The sequence below is a fragment of the Camelus bactrianus genome, chromosome 13, assembly GCF_048773025.1.
Source record: "Camelus bactrianus isolate YW-2024 breed Bactrian camel chromosome 13, ASM4877302v1, whole genome shotgun sequence".
NCBI lineage: Eukaryota > Metazoa > Chordata > Mammalia > Artiodactyla > Camelidae > Camelus > Camelus bactrianus.
In genome coordinates, this window is record NC_133551.1 from 63387418 (window position 1) to 63406983 (window position 19566).

Sequence of the window (19566 nt, forward strand, 5' to 3'; positions counted from 1 at the left end):
CCCCGGGCTTGGGGGAGAGACGAGGGGCGTGGTGGGGGGGGTGAAGCTTAAGGGGTGAGGTCATGAGGGCTGGGAACAAATGGGTGGGAGAGGAAGATGCAAGGCGTATTAAGGAGTGCGCGGAGACGGGGCACCGGGACTTTGGGAGGGAGGATAACTTGGAAGGCTAGGGAGCGGGACGAAAGGGGGCGGAGCCGTGGAGTCCCAGAGAGGGAGGTAGGACAGAGGAGCTTTAAGGGAGGCCGAAGAACTAGACAGAGAGGCATGGGGCGGGGCCGAGGAATCGGGGGCGGGGAAGGGAGCCGGGGGCGGAGCTCTTAGGGACTGGGAGGACGGAGACGCGGACAAGGAGCCCGGCGAGAAGCCAGGGGCGGGGCATTGAGCCAGGGGCTGAGCTCTCTAAGGCTGGGAACCCAGGGGGTGGGGGGATGGGGGGAGGCGGGGCGGAGGAGCCCTGCGCGGGGCCCCGGACGGGTGGTCCAGGCTAAGGTGGGAAGGGAGGCTGGAAGGCCAGGGGCAGGGCTGAGAAGCGGGAGGGGTGGGAAAGAGCTGCGCTTTCTGGACACGAGGGGACGCGGCTGTGCCCGGCAAAGGCAGTCGGGGGCGGGGCGGCATAGAGGGGGCGGGGCGTGCAGAGGCCGGGACGGCTCCCGCGGTGAGTGGTGAGGCCAGCCCAGCGCACTGCAGCGAGCGCCCCTCGCGCCCCACTCCGTCAGCCCCGGCGCCCCCGCCCTGCGCCCGCCATGCCCGAGCAGCTCAGCGTCGCCGAGTTCCTGGCCGTCACCACAGAGGACCTCAGCTCCCCGGCCGGGGCTGCCACCTTCGTCGCCAAGATGCCCCGATGCCGGGGGGCAGCACTGGCGCGGGAGGAGGTAAGGGGGCTGAGGCGGGAGGGGTCTGGGGTCCCTGGAGGGCCTCGCCTTGACCTTCACAGGCGTGACCCGAGCTGCGATGACCCTTACCGCGCCGCAGAAACCTACCCTCTTCCTAGATCTGTGAGAACCGAATGCATCTGAAACATCTGCGTCCTCACCGTCGAGTCAGGGGAAGGCCTGAGGAACTGTTTGGGGGGGGGGGGCGGCTCGAGGTCACCTGGACGACAAACTTCACAGGTCGGGGGACATACCCCCGGTGCTCTTGGTGACCTGCCTGTGGGTTTGCTTAGCGTCTTACTGCATCTGTTTGGGTTTTCATCTTTGGAGCCCCACAAGCTTGCCTGCCCAAGTCACTCCCTTTCTGGGAAGCAGACCTTCCCGCCTCAGTCCTGAACTTCTCCACGGCTGCAGGGAGGCCCCCTCCCCCAGGCTGCTGGTTCTGAGATTTGGCCGGTGTGTGGAATGAATGTGAATGAGAAGGCGCCAGGAGCTGGGGTTCACCTTGGCCAGGCTGCTCACCAGTTTATGTTCTCCTCTCCCCTCCCCTCTCCTCTTTGTCTTTCTCAGCAATGAGTCCCAGGCCTTTTCTTTGGCCCTTTCGGGCTGCCCCACCCCATTCCCCTGCTCAGTGGAGTTCATTCCTCTTCTTCAGACCCGCTGCGCTTTCCCAGGCCTTTTCTGCCAGATTATTCTAGAGCAGACACCCTGAGGCTTTGGGCCAAGGGAGAATAATGTGTTTCTGCAGTTCCCTTTCAAACGATGCCCTGAATTTGCATGGCATTTTGGACCTCAGCAGTAGTTCTCACCTTCCGCCCTTCACCATAGGAGTTTGAGTACCTACTGTGTGGCAGATACAAAGATCAATAGTTCTTAATACCCAGAGCCAAAGTTATGGGAACTCTCCTCTCCTCTCCCCTTTCAGCCTGAACCCCCATCTGGGAGTATGTGTGTATCACTTTGGAAAGATCATTGACTTTGGGGGAGGCAGACCTGTGTTCAAATTCTGAATCTGCAGTTTGCCAGCTGTGTGAGCTTGTGCCTGTAACCTGATCTATTTGAGCCGCACTCTTGGCATCTGGAAAATGGGGATAATAATGTTTACCTCACAGGGCTATGGTCTTATGTGAGGCCGCGTGTATAAAGCATGCATTTTGATTAAAGAAATGATTATAAGGTTAACTGATGGACCTCTTTAGACAGGGACTGGGTCTCTTTTGTCCTCATTTCTCTCACAGAGCCTAGTCTAGTGCTTTGCCTATAATAGATATATGTTTTAATTAAAATAAGAAGCAACCAATGACCTTTGGCTTCCTTCCTTGGGCAGAAACAGTAGCTTTGAGTTCACCACCTATGAATGTAGGTTGTATTTTACTGGAGGCTCATGGGGAAACTGCCTCAGAGCCTGATCCTAAGGAGAGAGAGCTTCCAGAGCTTTGTCTTCATAGCCTCACATTTTGTGACCCGGAAGTGTTCTGTGTGATCCGCATCCTTAGGGCTTTCACAGTTCACACAGTCCTCTCTGGGTTGTTCATTAAAATGTTAAATCAGAGCAGGATCAGGAGAAAAGGCTGTACTATGACCCTTCTCCTGGGACAGAAATGCCCATTTATGCCCATGCATCTGGCCTTGCCTGGCTTGGTGTGTGTAAGCACTTGTGTATGCCTGGGGGAGGGAGCCCTTGGAATGGGTCTGGGGGCCACAGCAGGCTCCCATCAGGCCTCAGCTTTGCCCCAGTTTAGGCCAGACAAAACCCAGTCTCCTTTGCCTTTGCAACTTTAGTTTGGTGCGTGCAGGGTTCATTTTTGCAATAGAAAGGTTTCTGACACCCAAATACAGCTTTTCTCTTCAGCACTTCAGTGCCCCAAAAGGTAGAATCTGACCTTTGGATTGGACTTTCCTAAGGTTTCCTGTTTGGCTTTGCATTTGTGTTTATATTTACATGTAGTTTGATGCTGGCATTCCCCTCCTAGTCCCAGTTCTGGGCATGACTAACCCACCTCTAGGCTTGAAGCTCCATTTGGCTGAATCAAAATTTGATTCTTTTTTTAATTATTATTTATTTATTTATTTATTTACATTGAATTATAGTCAGTTTACAATGTTGTGTCAACTTCTGGTGTGTAGCACAATGCTTCAGTCATACATGAATATACATATATTTGTTTTCAAATTCTTTTTCACCAAAAATTTGATTCTTAAAGCAAGTCTTCCAGTCCCAGCTAGTTTCCTGGGAGTAACTAGGGACTCTATTCTGGGACTTGCAGCTTTTTTTTTTACAGTCCTGCTGGGAAGGATCTTGGGCAGTTTACAGGAAACTAGAATGTCAGTTCTGAGGGACCCATTAAGATAGAGATCACCTAGGAACTCTCTCATTTAAGCTGGGGAAACTGATGTCCAGAGAGTGCTAGAGACTTGTCTAAGCTCTCACAGCTGGGTAGGGGAAGAACTGTCATTTCCACTCAAATGTTCTAACCCCTGGTCCTATTCTCTTTCCTTCTAAAGTCCCTATGTAATTTCCCTGAACCTCAGTCATTTAACCGTTAAAATGTGTCTAATAATCCCTCCTTGCTTACTTCTCTGGATTGTTACAGGTTTTTGTTTTTAATTAAAAGCTGTTCAAATGTGAGGGGGTATTAAGACAGATAATCATTCTGTCAACCACCTTCTTCCTGTCTTGGGCCCCTTTACATCCATCATCTCATTGACATTCACATTAACACATGTGAAAATGGGCCCAGGGAGGTTGAGGCAGTTGTCTTGTGTCACATAGTGGGTCTGTCTGACTTTAAGGCCTGTGCTCTGTCAGTTCTCCATGCTGTCTCTGTGCTAGACACCAAGAACACAAAGATGCTGCTCAGCTTTGCTGGCTGGTGGGGGAGATGTAGCTTGTCTTAGGGAGATAAGTGGAACCCCAGGAATCTGTCTTGAGCACACAGAGAAAGGTATGGTTAGTGCAATAAGAGGCCAATGGAGCAAGGGAGGGAGAGAGCAGTGAAGACTGGTACAACCAGGGAAAACTTCCTGGAGCAGGTGACACTTCCAGATGGGTCTTTAAGGAAGGAAGAATTCCATTAGGTGGAAAGAACAAGTGAGTGAATTTGGAGGCAGATGGGAAGAAAGCTTATTCAGAAATCAGGAAAGCTACTGTGACTGTGCTGAGAATTCATTGCTGTATCATGTGTCTCAAACTACTAGTGAATTTAAATTTCTTAGTGGGTCTTGGATGAAGCAGTCCACCACATAGGGGATCTTCAAAGACTTGTGTTATATATATATATATATATATATATATATATGACATATATATATTTAATTTAGTGAAGTTTTAATTGTACAAAAGACATACTAATTTTTAATTAAAAAAATATAACAAAAGGCTAAAGTCACCTCTGACCATGTCTCTCAATCCCTGTACTCTTTCCTAGAGGTAACTGCGATGGAAATGTGCATGCTTCCCAGTGTCTGTCCTCGGAGAAAATGTATTATCAGTAAAGGGGCAGTATTTAGAGGAATGTTTACCTAAATCAGTATCATGCCTTATAATGCATAGTTCTAAATTTCATTGGAGTCAAATTTATCTTTTCTTGGTGACTTTAGTGTTTTTGAATCTTATTTTAGAAAGGATTTAATTTTTAGTATGCTTGTGAATTTTACATTCTGCTTTGCCATGTGTCTGTATTTGTATTACAAAAATAATATTTTTATTTTATAGGAAATAATAAAAATTATGTAATCTTAGAGATCGTTTGTTTCCAAGAAACTTAAACCCTCTCAAGCTTGTTTATGTTGAAAGGAAATTCATTTTAAAGAATTAGAGGTGCCTCCTGGACTGAAGAGCAGTAGGCAAAGGTAGACCTCACCCTGGCCACAGCAGGGCAGGGCCTCACTTGAGGCTGGGAAGTCATCATGAACAAAGGCAGCTGCTTCATCATTCCCACTGCCTCTTGCCTCTCCTCCTTTCTGCACATTTGAATGGTGCTTTTGCTCACTTGTCATCACACAGGCCCCAAAGGGCATCACACAGTCTTCTGGGGGAAGTCAGGCATCTTCAGCCCCCACATTCACGTGACCTCACTGGTCCAGCATCTAAAGGCAATCAAGCCAGTCTTGTGTCCCACTTCCAAGTTCCTGGCAGAAAGTTTGATGGCCCGGCCCAGCTTCTGGACTGGTTCCAGAAGCTGGGTCTCCACCCCTGCTTTCATCAGCAGAGGTCATGGAGGGATAGACACAAGTAGGGAAACATGGCCACTGAGACCTACGTTGTGGGAGGGGGCACATCTAGAGAAGAGGACCAGGGCCTGGAAAGTTGCTCCCAACCCCCTACATGACCACAGCAATTCCTCTTTGTTTGGCACAATCTGGGCTCCACAGAGAGGCACTGCGCTCATCCTGTTCTGTGCCTCTGGTTATACCAGGTATAGATGAGCCCCAGTGTGGAAAGCTCAGGTATAGTGGAATTAAAAAGATGGACTGGAGAGCCAAGGAGGTGCAGCACGACTTGGAGGGCCTTGGATGCCAATTAAGCATCTGGGCTTTTTGCCAGACAGTGGAGACCAATGGATCCAATCACGTTCAATGAATGGATGAGGTCGGCCCTGCCGAGGGACACAGCAGCCAGCATTATGCATGGGGACCACTCCATGCCAGGCACTGTATTAGGCACAGGAGAGACACATTGCTCATTAAAAGAGATGCAGTCCTTGCTCCACTGAGCTTACAATCTTCTGAGGAAGACAGGCAGTAAAGAGGTAAACAAGTAAGTCAGTAATTGCACGTGTGATAAGTGGCATGAAGGCTCATTCTCCCTGTCAGGGCATTCCTTGAAATGCAGTCCTGGGTCCTCATCTCTTCACATGCTGGCCTCTCTCTCCAGGCAACCTGACCCACACCCATGGCTTCAGTCCTCTCCCACCTTTAGGTGACTCACACATTTGTACCTTCACCCCAGACCTTCATGTCCAACTGCTCGCTTGGCTGTTTCACTTGGACATCTCAACCTGTCCAAAGCCACACCCCTGACTTCCTGGCAAAGCTAGCCCTTCCCGTGTTCCCTTCTCAAACAGTGGTCTCTCCCTCTCTTCTGTTACGCAAGCCGGAAGCCTTGCAGCTCCACGTGCACACTTCATCACCAAGGGTCATCAGTGTTACTTTCTAAGCATCTCTGCCTTCCATCTGCCTCTCTTCATCTCTTCCCTAGTCCGCGTCACCATCACCTCTCCCATGGAACACTGCACTGACCTCCTGACTTGTCTCTCCACCTTTGCTCTAGTTCACTTTTCCCTAATAGGATTGTATCTCTCTCCTTTGCAGCACGCATCCTAGATAAATCTTACATTTATTTGTATTAAGATCTGATTTCTCACTAGATCTTGCCTTCCATGAGAATAGAATCTACCTAACCATTGTATCCATAGCACCATAGTAGGTGCTTAGAAAATATTTGTTGAATAACAAACAAATAAAAGAAGAAAACTTTAAAAGGAGCATTGATAGAGAATAATGGTGTGAGGGTGCTCCAGTTGGAGGGAGCACCTTAGGCAAAAGCCCTGAGTCAGTAAAAAACCTTAAGTATTTGTGACACTGAAAGGAGGCCAGAGGATCAGAAGCAGAGTACATGGAACATAGGTACATGGAACAGAGTACATGTACAGGGTACATGGAAGAGCAACGGTGGATGAGTTTGGTTAGAAAGGCAGGGGCTCGATCATATTCAAGTTTGGAGGCCCTGGTGGCAGCCTTGGATTTAATTTATTTTGCAGGCAGGCAACATGATTGAATTCATATTTCGGAAAGACCGTAACAGCTGCCGTGTGGAGACTAGACTGGAGGGAGCAGGAGAGGACCCATGGAGGCTGTCGGCAGTTGTTCATGGAAGAGACAGATGGTGGTGGTGTGGATAGGGCCGTGTTTGTTGGCGAAGTGGGCAGATTCTAGATTTTATAAGTAGTAACATCAAGATTTGTTGATGGAGTGCATATGGGGAGTGATCAAGGATGTTCCCAAATTCCTAATGGAAGAGTGTCATGGACCCTTCCCAGGAAGGGGAAATCTGGGAGAGGAACAGGTTTGGAGGAAAGTCAAGAATTCTATTTTTACATCTTATAGGTCTTTGAGACATCCAAGTGAAGAAGTCAAGAAGGCATGTAGCTATATGACTTTGGAGGTCAAAGGAGTGGGCTGGAGACACACATTTGAGAGTTGTCAGCATTGAGATAGTGGGTTTCAAACTCGCATCTGTGTGAGTAAGAATCACCTGGCCTCATTCCCAGGGAGTCCAATTCAATTGCTGTTTCTTACTTAGGCTTCTTATTGCAAGAAATAGAAACCAACCTGAGTTGATTTAGACAGAAAAGGAGTTCACTGAAAGGGAATATTTAGTAATTCACAGGATTTCTGGGAAGCTGGAGAACTGGGGCGATCTCTGCCAGATTCTGGCAGGATCTCTGCCAGAGTGACTCCACTGAGCCAGTTTGATGAGGACGCTGCTGCCACGCACTAAATGCTGCAGCCTGTACTGCCGCTGTCCCCTGGAGACTGGGCACCTTCACTGCTGTTGCCACCAGTATATGAATTATCTTCCACTCTCTCTGCTCCTGATTCAAAGTCTGCAGTGAGTGCCTCTGATTGGCTGAGCCTAGCTCATACACCTGTGCCCTAGCTGCAAGGGAGTCTGGAAAAGCAAGCACTTGTTCTTGTCAGCGTTTGTACGAGGCAAGTTCTACTGAGACTTGTGCAGCAAGTAATTTCCTAGATATAGGAAGGAAGCTCAGGCATCAGTCTGGCAAAAAATAACAAATGTCGTTGGCAGGTTTACCAGCCTATGGGAGGGTGTCTGGGAATCTGCGTTTTAACTAACATCCCAGGAGATGCTCACACGTGGTCTGTGAACCACATATGCATAATTGCATTAGCTGGTGTTTAAAATAGTGGGAGTGGATAAGATGACCCAAGGAGAGGAATGAAGAGGGCCTGAGCCCAAGCTCTGGGGAGCTTCAGGATTGAGAAATTAGGATGGGAAGAATACTTAATAAAGGAGACAGGAAGGAGCTGCCAGTGAGGAAGGAAGGAAATCAAGAGAGCACAGTGCCTCAGAAGCCAAGAGAGAAATGTTTTGACGAGGGAGGGATGCTCAGCTCTGTCAGATGCTGCTGAGATGTCCAGAGGTCAAGTAGGAAAATGACAGAGACATAACCCCTGGCATTGGCAACATGGAGGTCACTGATAACCTTAAGGGCAGATTTAGTTCTGTCTTCCCCTCCACACTGGCCTAGACTGATTTGAGGAGGAGGCAGGTGAGAAGATTTCCTGAGAAGGGGAGTGGAGGCGCAGGGTTGTGGCTAGGGTAGCAAGGGGGTTTTCCAGGACCGACTCAGAACCCAGTCTCTTTCCACACCAGGCTGCTTTTGCTCAAGGGCACAGGGTCCTCCTGGATGGAGCGTCATCCTCAAGCTCAGTCTCTCAAAGTCTCCTCTCCTCCCCGAATCTCAGCTTTCGATACTCAACTTCCGTGCCTGGTATTCAGCTGTTTCTGGACACCAAGGTGACACAGGCAAGTTTGGGGACAGAAACTGGAGCTTTAGGTCAGAGCAGAAGGAAAATACTTCTCCAAGAGCAGTTTGGTAGGGCTTTATTAGAAGGTCCATTTGATGGTGGGACTGTGCTTGGGCCCTGAGCACACGAGGCATTGGGGCCCATGGAGGCGCCGTGGGTACCCTAGACTCTAAGGTGGGCCCCTGGGAACGTTGTGAGTGGGCCTCATTGTGGAAGTTATAGGAGACCAAGCTGGAAACAGCTGCTAAAGGTTTTCTAACTGGGCTGTGTTTTGACCTTGACTAAGCTTTTAAGAAATTCAGGTGTTATAGGCTCCACCCAGACCTACTGAATCAGAATCTCCCAAGGGTGAGGCCTGGGCAAGGGAACAGTTATAAGTCCCCCAGGCAACTCTGATGAGCAGTCAGGGTGAAAACTCTTGCGGTGAGTTACTGCAGGCCCACTTAAGGTTAGTAATTCATTAAACTCTGTTTATTGAACACCTGCTGTGTACAAAGGCGGGATGGTAGGTACTGAGGGCATGGAGATGACAAGGCCAGGCCCCCATGTGAGGAGGAGGAGGACTCATGCCCATGAAAAGATGACTGACAGCCCACAGCAGATAGGGACGTGGCTGAGGTCTATGGACAGAGTCCAGTAACTGAAGTCAGGCAGACCTGGATTTGAGGTCCTCTTGGTTGTGTGACCTTGGACACTTGACTTGACCTTTCTGAACCTCAGTTTCCCCCTGCATAAATGAGAGTGATAATAACTGTCTTATGGGTTTGTTTGAGGGGATTACATATAAAGCATCTAGCATATACCTGGCACATAACAGATACTTAATTTTTTTTAATTCCCTTTTACTAAAAACAAGTACACCTGCATGTGGGATAGTTAACTAGATCAGGAAACACAGAGAAAAGGGGGAGAAAATTGCAGCAAGGATAAGGTAGTTACTACAAGTGAGCACGAAAAACTGTGCAGTCCTGGCACCCGAGCAAAGAGAGAAATCGTGTATGCCTCGCAGGTGTCTGGGAATGAATGGCTGAGCCTGGTTCTGGACACAGCAGGTTCTCCCCTCGGCTCTGCACTTTGCTCTCTCCCATCCACTCAGTTCTTCATCAAACATTTTTTGAGAGCCTACCCCATTCTCAGTCCTGGCTACACATTACAACCCCATGGTTTGCTTTTAGGTAAATTTTTAAAAATAGAGATAAAATTCATATAACATAAAATGCACGTTTTTAACCATTTTGAAGTGAACAGTTCAGTGGTCTTTATCCACAGTGTTGTGCAATCATTGCCATTAATTCTAGAAAATTTTCCTCAGCCCAAAAAGAAATACTGTGCTCATTAGAAGTCACTCCCCACTCTCACTTCCCCAGCCTCTGGCAACTTTCTGTCTCTGCGGATTTGCCTGTTACAGACATTTCATGTCAGTGGAATCCTACAATATGTGGCCTTTTGTGTCTGGCTTCTTTCTGTTAGCATAGTGTTTCTAAGGTTCTTCCATGTCATCTGAATTGCTTTAAAAGCAAAAAAATAGGAATCACAAATACACCAAGCAATGTTGTAAGCATTTCCCGTATACGTATGAACTCATGTAATCCCCATCAGGAAACAAAGGCACAGAGAGATGAAATAGCTTGGTAAACAGCATTGCCAAAGAATATACAGGATGCACATGCAATATTTGGGATGCGCTTATACAAAAAATCATTCATTGATTTTCTGAAATTCACATATAACTGCATGTCTTGTATTTATTTTTGCTAAATCTGGCAACTCTGCTAGCAGTAAGTGGCAGAGCCAGGATTTGGACCTGGGCGGTTCAAAGCACATGGGAGTGCCTCTCCTCTCGCTCCCCTCCTCCTCCCCCTCCCCTGGGACTCTGACTTAACAAGTCTGAGGTGAGGCTCTGGCGTCCTTATTTTTTTAAGCACCCGGGTGATTCCCCTGGAAGCCTGGGGATGTATGTCTCCGCCTGGGATTACAGAGAAGATGTCTGTCCTGCAGCCCTCCCTGTGTGCCTGGCTCTGGGTTAGGTGCTTAAGTGCCTGATCGCATTCAGTTCTTGAGATAAGTGCTGTTACTATCCCATCTGACAGATGGGGAAATGGAGGCTCAGAGAAGCTAAGTCACTTGCCCCAGGTCACACAGCTAAGAGTATTGGAACCAGAATTTGGACCTCGGAACAATGTGATGTCCTGAGTTCTTAACCCCTGCTGTCTTTTCTGTGTTCCCATACGGCCTTGCTAATATCCATTCATTCACTGACTCATTCATTCACTCCACATTTACTGCTACTCATGTGCCAGGCCCTGTGCCAGGTGCTGTGGATATAAAGGCAAATGAGCCAATCGCCGCCCTTTTAGAGTTTTCAGCACCACAGAGAGTCAGATATGTGGTAAATAAGAGCGACAAATGCTCTGGTAGAAGCCTGTGGTGGGCACCGGGTGGCATGGGGAGGGGGTGACCTGTAATCTGAGTTGGGAAGGATGGAGTGTTTCCTAGGCAGAATGGGGAAAGGGCTCCCCAGGCAGAGGTCCAGCGGCCGGAAACAGCCTGGCACACTGAGGAAGCTGCAGAGTGAGGGAGGACTGGGGTTTAAGGGATTCATGATGTCTGTCGGTGGGGGCAGGGAGGGATGCATCCAGGCCAACAAGGGAACCCAGAGGATGGGAGGCCCAGGACCCTCTGTCGCTGTGTCAGGGAGGGCAGGCCGGGTTCTCCCCAGGGTTAGGTGGAATCCAGGGCGTGGGGCCAGAGGTCAGATGGGAATCTTCAGCGATCCTCATGCAGAGTTCTTGCTCTCTTAGCTCATCCCTGCCGAGCAGTCTCCCCTGAGGAAAATCTCAGCCAGGAAACTTGGGGTTTGTGGAGGCCTCAGCACACGCGGAGGGTGCGGCTCCCTTCCTGCAACCCCTCTTCCTCCCCGCTTCCCACCACCCTGCAAGGGGCAGCCGGTGAGGCTGAGCTGGCAAGGCTGGCTAGGTTCCCAGGCTGGGGAGACAGCTTCAGGGGCCCAACTCAGGGGGCGCAGGCCAGCCACGGGCTCCAGCAGCGCAGGAAGGAAAACAGCGAGAGTCTGCGAGGGATCCTGAAATAATAAATGTCAGAGCTGGCAGGAGCCTTCCACGTCACCGCCCAGCCCCTCGTGGCAGACAAGGAGTTGGCCCGGGGAGGGCAGGGGACCGCACAAGATCACACCAGGGGCTGGGGCAGACCTGGGGCTGGCCCTGGTTCCTGGCTCCAGGCCTTGAGTGCTGTGTAGCCCTTCCTTCTGACTGTCCCAGCCTGGACTCTCTCGGGTACTGGGGGTGGGGGCTTATCCAGATGAAAACCATGTGGAGACTTTGGCTCCTGCTGGTGGCTAAGGCTGGGGCAGCCTTGCAGGATATGATTAACCTCCACTCTGAGTCCCAGAGCTTTGATCTGGAAGGGGATTTGGGGCGTTGGAGGCCATATCTGTCAGCTCTCAATTGTACAAGTGGGGAAACTGAGGCACAGATGGAGGAAGGACCTTGCTCAGAGGGATACAGAGAGGCTAATGGCAGAGGCAGGCCTATGATTCAGGGCCTCCCTTCCCTTCCTTCCAAATGTGTATGCATTGCCTCTCAAGATCCCTGACATCCACCATTAGAAAAAAAAATATGACCTAATCTAATCTTCACAGCAATCCTTACAGAGATAACTGGGGCTCAGAGAGATAGGACTTACCTCATGGTTTGCTGTAGTGTGATAGTGAGAAAAGGCTCTGGAAGCAGAAGGCCTACACTTCCTAGAGATACTTACATGACCCTAAGCCAGTTTCCTGGCCTCCCCCAGCCTCGGTTTCCTCATCTATAGAACGGGAAGGATAATAACTACCTCACAGGAATAAACAAAGTAACAAAAATAAATGAGCACTCAGTACATGGGGTGGTGGTCGGATTCACATAAGTAGATCATTCTGGGAGCTTGCAATCCGAGTATTTCCTGTCAGTGAACTGCTTTGTGCCTGGCTAGGCTGTGCTCCCCAGTCACCTTGTTGAGCCTGGGGTTCAAGGCTTGCACCCCTCCTTTCTCCTGCTTGGGTATGGGTGTGTAGATGAGCCCTAGAGTCAACATTTCTACCATAAGAATTTACCGAGTCATTCCCCTCTGCTCAGAACCCTGCAGAAGTTCTCCATCACTCATGGGACACAACCTAGAGGTTTAGGTTAAAAGTATGGACTCTGGAGCCTGACACCCTGGGTATGAGTCTAGGTTCCACCACTTACCAGGAGCTGGCCAAATGCCATAACTTCCCTGGGCTTCAGTCTCCTCTGTAAAACCTCCTGGAGTTGTTGACAGGATCGCATGAAAGAATGCAGAGCCTGTCACGTGCTTAGAAGAAGCCTGGCATGTTGCAGTAATATAAAAGCATCTGCTCGCCTCTTAGGAGCCTGGTATCCCGGTGGGTCATTCGGAGCCCTGCTTAGCCTGAGGCCTCACTGCTCAGCACTTCCCTCCAGCCCTGGTAGGCACCTGTCCCTGTAAGCTCCAGGCTAGTCCCCAGATGTGCTGAGTGCCCCTACCCTGGGACTTTGCTGAGGTGCCTCTACCCTTGGAGAGTCACCGTCCCTCTTCTGGTATGCTCCACCAGCGTCTACTCATTTTTCGAGGCTCTAGTGAAGCATCACTTCATCTCAGGGTGGGGAGGGTGCTCCTCATCTGTGCCCCACCACAGGCTTCTCTTCTGCTCCAGGCTCGTCCAGGCCTCTTCAGCCCTTGGTCAGCACATCCTTGTGCACATTCTGTCTTCCCCACTGGGCTATGAGCACCTTGAGGGCAGGTCCGGAGCCTGACCTCCCTTTCTCCCTAGCACCTGCACAGGGCCTAGAGAGCAGGTGGGCACTCATTGTGTGTGGATGAGCCCCTGCTATGTGCCAGTCACTCTGTTGGAGACCTTGCCCCAGCCCCTCCCTCTGCCCCACTGGGTGGAGCAGAGCAGGCTTGCAGATTTGAGGTTCCAGAATAGATGATATTCAGGGAGTGGAGCAGAGCTGGGATTGCCTGGAGGTGGGATGCCAGCAAATACTTCCCAGTCTCACTCTTTCCCCTCCTTGCTGGCCACCCATGAAGGACCCTGTGGGGCTCCCTGTCTTCCTCTGGGTCTGCTGGTTGGGCAGGTAGGTGAGAAAAAGCAAACTTAGAGCATGATGTGAACAGGACAGCTCCAGTTTGCACGGGCTACAAATGTAGCCAGTCTTTCTATGATTGGTTTCCCAGTGGGAGGTGGCTGGAGCGGCAGTGACCATCATTCCCACTTCGCAGATGGGGAGCCCAAGGCCCAGAGAGACTGGGAACTTGCTCAGGGTCTCAGAATTGGGTCCAGAATAGAACCCAGGTCTCCTCTTCCTGCATCCTGTGCTCTTTCTACTATGTACCATCTTTGTAATTAGGCCATAGAGCTTGTGCAGCTTCCTCTAGCCAGCAGGTCAGCTTTAACTTTATCCTGTCTGCCCCTTAAGGCCCCTCCTTTGGTCCTGGGCCCCAGCCTCCCGACTTCTCCAAACCTGACTCTCTCCCATCCCATTCTAATTGTTAAAAGCTGTACACAGACAGCTGTCCATTAAAAGGGTGTCACGGTGTTTCAGGTAATTTAGTGCAGTGTCTAGGTTCCACCACTTACCAGGAGCTGGCCAGATGCCGTAACTTCCCTGGGCTTCAGTCTCCTCATCTGGGAAACCATAACTGTCAAACTGTAGAAAGTGCAGTGGTTCCTAACTTTTCTGAGCATAAGAACCCTTTGTCTTCTTTTATTAAATTCATGTTGTAGAAATTTTCAAACATACACAAAAGTAGGCTCACCCAGCTTCCACAACTATTATTTTGCCAATTTTATGTTTTCATCTACCAGCCCTCACTTTTTCTTATTGTGGAGAATTTGAAATATTCACAGAAAACAGAACAAATTGATGAACCTCCATTTGCTCATAACCCAGTCCTGCCCTGTCCACATCCCAACCTGCTTCCCTAACCCTTATCTTATTTTGAAGCAAATTCTAAACATTATATTGTTTCACCCTTAAATATTTCAATACATATCTCTAAACAGTGAGGACTTCTTGTTTATGTAACTAAAATAGGATATTATTCTTGTACCCCCAAACATTAAAATAATCCCTAAATCATCAGTTATCCAGTTTTTAAATTTCCAGTCATCTCATAGTTATTTTAGCTGCTTTTACAGTTTATTTTTTAAAAAGCAGGATTCAGGTAAGGACCATGCATTGCCATTTGTTGATGGGTGTTTTCAGTCTCCTAAGATTCCCCCACCGTCATTTTTGATTTTGTTTTTTTGTGGTCCACTTGTTAAAGAAACCGGTGGCTTGTTCTGCAGTTTCACACAGTCTGATTGTGCTCACTGTTGCATGTCCCAGGGGTGGTTTAATGAGTTTCTCCATCTTCTGCACTTTTCATAAATAAATTGGTAGTTGGAACTAGAAATGAAAAACCCCAGGTTTTGTGGTTGGTTTTTTTTTTTTTTTTTGCATTTTATATGTCATTTCATTAAATGTTTGAAGTGTAACTTGGTTTGCTCATTAAAATATTATATTTTATTTTTCCCATTTAACATGTAGTACATATAATTTAATCTTCTTGTGGACACCAGAATCAAAGATCAAAGGAGCCAGGATTCTACCATTTCACAGAAGGACCCCTTTTTAATGTCAAAGTTGCATTGACCATCCCTTGATGGCTACACTTTTATTATTGATTGATTAATTAAGACATATGGAAAAGGACAAAAAGCTCCTGTGAAATCAAGAATACATGTAAAGGTTTCTCATATCTTATTGATCATAACAGCTGCTTACATACTTGGAATATGGTCATACTAATTTTTGAGATTTTTTTTTTTTTTTTTTTTGGTCTGTAGTGCTTACTATAAGTGTGGCTTCATAGTGCCCTGGTAGTCATTCCATGGACCTCCAGAGCCTGGGGCCCACAGACTGGAAATGAACAAAGGAGTTAGAGTCCAACAGTTTAGGGTCCAGTACTATCTCTGCCACTTTCTGGCTGTGTGAGCTCAGGCAACTTTCTTCACCTCTCTGAGCCTTATGGACTCATCAGCCAGATGGAAATAAAATCAATGACTGCCTCATCTGGATGCTGTGAGTCTTAAAGGGTGGATGTCAAACTGCTTTACAAACTGTAAAGTCCTGTATAAGTTTTGGTTTGTATTCTTTCCTTAGTTTGTTTGCATTCCCAGTGGGACAAGAAAGTCATCTGAGATTTTGTTTTGGGTCTGTAACATGAGGAGATAATGTTAGATTATCTCTAATATTCTGTGATTTAGTCTCTCAAGGGACAACGTCATGGCCCAAAGTAAAGATAGAAAATGGTTTTCTTCTCCTATGCTAACTATGGTTTAATTGGTAGAGGCTACCTGAAGAGATGTGCTAGCAGAAAAATGAAACAAACCGAGTCCTTGGGAAAAACACTGTGATTAATTAATGATGGCTACAATAGTTGGGGATGCCACAAAAGTGGTGTCTATGCGCCCTATTATAACAGTCCAAAGGAGTGAATGTCTAATGGTGAAATTTAATATGCAACTTCCAGGGCCTTAGCTTTAGCAGCTCTGCTCCCTTGGCAGAGTTGCCATGGTTACCGCAGCTGGCTCTGAGAAATTACAGGAATGAAGAATAGCTCCTATTGATGAATCCTGACCCAGAACGGGGGTATGCCTTCCAAGCAGGGCAGCTGGGCATGGCCCTAGTGCTGCCATCTGTGGTCTTTTGCCTGCAGAGAACATGAACCAGAGAGCCAGAGCACAGTGTGTGTGTGTGTTTGGGGTAGGGTAGGGGCCACAGAGGGCAGTACCAGCAGCTAGAATTCAGGCTTTGTCCAGGCCAGCCAGGCAAGGCTGCCCAAGGACTCCAGTTGGTTTTCCAAGTTCAGACATGTCCCTGATGTCCTGAGTTTCTCCTGCCTTTGCCCAGTGCCTGACCAGACTCTTGTGTGGACTCTTAGCTTTGAGAGAAATCTAAATGACCGTCACTATTAATCCAAAGTCTAGTGCCTGAGTCATGCTCCACACTCCCTCCAGGGGTTGCTTATTCTTCCTTAGAACATAGAACTTCTTCCTCTGTTTGAGCTGGAATCTGTTTCTGTCTCCCTAACTTCCACCTCTCAGTCCTGGGAACCCTCTTCAGGGCCAACTTCAACAAAACTATGTTCTCTCCAGTAGGACACCCCCTGGAGTATTTGCAGCCGGGCTCTGCCACTGCTGCAAACCTCATTTTCTTTGGACATGTCTCCCTCTGTCCCTCCTTTGTCCCTTCCTGTATGAAGGGATGGTGAGGGGATATGTGAAAGGTAGTTGAGCTATGATTAAATCTCAGAGGCAGATCCAGTTCCAGGATCAAAGAAGCCAAGTCCCTGAACCTCTGTGGGGCAGCTTGGTGGTATAGAACAAACGTTGGCCCTGGATTTAGCCAGACCTGGTTTTAAATTATGACTCCGCCCCTGTTCAGCATTCTATGACCTGGACATACCTGGACATGTTCCTTCCCCTGACAGCTTCGTCTATAAAATGCAAATAGCGATGCCAACCTTAGAGGGTGGCTGGGAGGGTGACGAGTGAGAGCCTGGCACAGAGCATTTACTTCAGGCACTCAGGACATGCAGCATCTTGCACTCTGTGACTGCCCAGTGGCAGCGATTTCACTTGGTCCCTCTGCACTTGTATGTCCCTCATCTTGCTGAGCAGGGTCATTGGGGTAGGGGGAGGTACCTTTAATTAGCTTAAGAAAAGTTAAGAAATTCCTAAACCAAATTCAGTTTAATTTTGAAATCGGTAACATTATTAGCTATCAAGTAATAGTGTTCTAAGCACTTTACCTGTGTGAGTTCATTTAATCTCCCCAACAACCCTGTGTAGTAGAAACTATTATCAACCTCGTTTCACGAATGGCGAAATTGAGGCACAGAGAGGTCTCATGGCAAATACCTGAATGTACCTGATGTTCAAAAACCAGTTAGTTTGGGGCCAGCCTCACACTTTCAGCAGTGATGATTTCCTGCATCTCTGAAGGTTAGAATTAGCAGTGATCCCCAAACTTCAGCATGCCCCGGAATCACCTGGAGGGCTTGTTAAAACACAAATTGCGGGGCTCCCTCTCCAGATTTTCTGATTCAGCTGAAGAATTTGCATTTCTAACAAGCTCCCAGGAGATGCTGATGCTGCTGGTTCGGGGACCCCCTCTCTGAGAATCACTGACTGTTGGGGATTAAAGGGACCCACCTGAATCCAGAAGCTGGTATTTGTTTTTTCTATCCTCCCCAGTCACAGGCTTGAGGAATGAGGACTGATCTCATACAGAGGCAGAAAACAAACCACAGAAAAATCATACTCATATTTTCCAAACGCCTCAGGCCTTGGCACATTCTGTTATGACTGTGATCTCATATAAGCCTCACAGAAACTCTGTGAGTTAGGTGGAGAATAGATTTTTTCCCCCATGTAATATTATCTTTCTCCCATTTTAAAGAAGAGGAGGTTTGGAGATCTGGCTGGGCTAACATCACCCAGGGAGATAGTTTTGAGGAGACTGGGGCTAGCATCTCAGCTTGTGACTCATTGTGCATCATTAAGGAGTCCTAAAAATCTCTGCCTTTCTCCAAATGACTTCCCATCCCCTGGCAATGATCAGAATTTCCTCCCTAAAACTACATTTCTTTAGCTTAAATCTTTGCCCCATTATATCATAGAGGGTAGGTGTTATCAGTCATTTATATCCCAGTGTGAATGATTTTCAGATATTTTCTTGAGAAAAGGGTGATTAGAATTCTGCCCTCTTTGTTTCCCCTGCAGGCACTTTGTATTTATATTCTGTGAGCCTCTTGAAGGAAGGGGCCATGCCTGGTTAAAAGGTATTAGTAGATGCTTATTGAAATGAATGACTGAACAAATGAACAAACGATGTTTCTCTCCTTGACCATTCTTCCCAGAGCAAGCCTCCCACCTCTAGCAATCCTACCATTTATACCAACTACTCTCCCACACTGCCTTGCGGTGCAGTCTATTAGTCTCTTTTCCGCCTGTCCAGTGCCCACAGCCAAGCGTTGCAGCTTAAAGCTTTCCCTGTTCCTCCTAAGCAGACACAGCTCTGCTTCCCCTGGGCTCCCAGGTACCTTGTTCATCTTCCCTTGGAGCTCTAATCACATTGTATTTTAAGTATCTATTTACTTGGCTCTTTCTTCTCTTCGTTGGTGGTGTACCTAAGAGCTGAGATTGTGTCTTTTTTTATAGAATGTGAACATATAGCAGGTACTCAATAACTAGTTGAATGAATGAATGAATAGCTGTGTGAACCATGGTTGCAAAGAGCAGTAGGGACAGGAGTGGTTACTTGCCAGGAAGCCATTACCTGATATGTTTGACAAGGGCATCAAGGGACAGTTTGTGGGTGATTAGGGTGACTTGCCTGCCTGTACCAGTAAGAGCTAGGTTTCAGCTATAGGTGACAGAATACCTAGTATAACAGCGGCTTAAATAAAATAAACATTTATTTTTCTTTTGTATAAAAGACATCTACAGATTAGTAGTCCAGGGCTGATAAGGTAGCTCCCCAACCACCAGGAACAAGGTGACTACTTTGTTGCTCCACCATCCGTGACATGTGGCTTCTACTTCATGGTCCAAAATGGCTGCCAGACATCACGAATGCATTCTAGCCAAGAGAAAAGTGTGATGCAGGGCACCCATTGCTTTTTTTTTTTTTTTTCCATTTATTTTTTAAAAAATTTTTCTTCAGTTTTTTAAAGCAGTTTTAGGTTCACAGCAAAATTGAGTGGAAAGTAGAGAGAGTTCCTATATACCCCTTGCGCCTGTACATGCAGAGCCTCTCCTACTGTCATCATCCCACATCAGAGTGGTACATTCATTGAACCTACACTGACACATCATTATCACCCAAAGTCCATAGTTTACATTAGGGTTCACACTTGGTGGTGTACATGCTGTGAGTTTTGACAAATGTATAGTGACACATTTCCACTACCATAGTATCATACAGAATAGTTTCACTGTCTAAAAAATCATTTGTGCTCCTCCACCTATTCATCCCTCTCTACCCCCAGCCTCTGACAACCACTGATTTCTCACTGTTTCCATAATTTTGCT

At 47.8% G+C, this 19566-nt stretch overlaps 1 protein-coding gene across 2 annotated transcripts in view; it reads left to right on the forward strand.

Moving 5' to 3' along the window:
* Nucleotides 1-504: 504 nt before the first annotated feature.
* ASAP3 (ArfGAP with SH3 domain, ankyrin repeat and PH domain 3) overlaps nt 505-19566 on the forward strand; it is a 43513-nt gene continuing 24451 nt past the window's right edge. The window contains exon 1 of one of the 2 annotated variants that reach the window (XM_045518434.2): nt 505-872. In XM_045518434.2, coding sequence (XP_045374390.1) covers nt 744-872 — 129 coding nt within the window. In that variant the 5' untranslated portion in view covers nt 505-743. The remainder of the gene's footprint in view (nt 873-19566) is intronic. The other variant, XM_010957370.3, reaches the window with a different exon arrangement.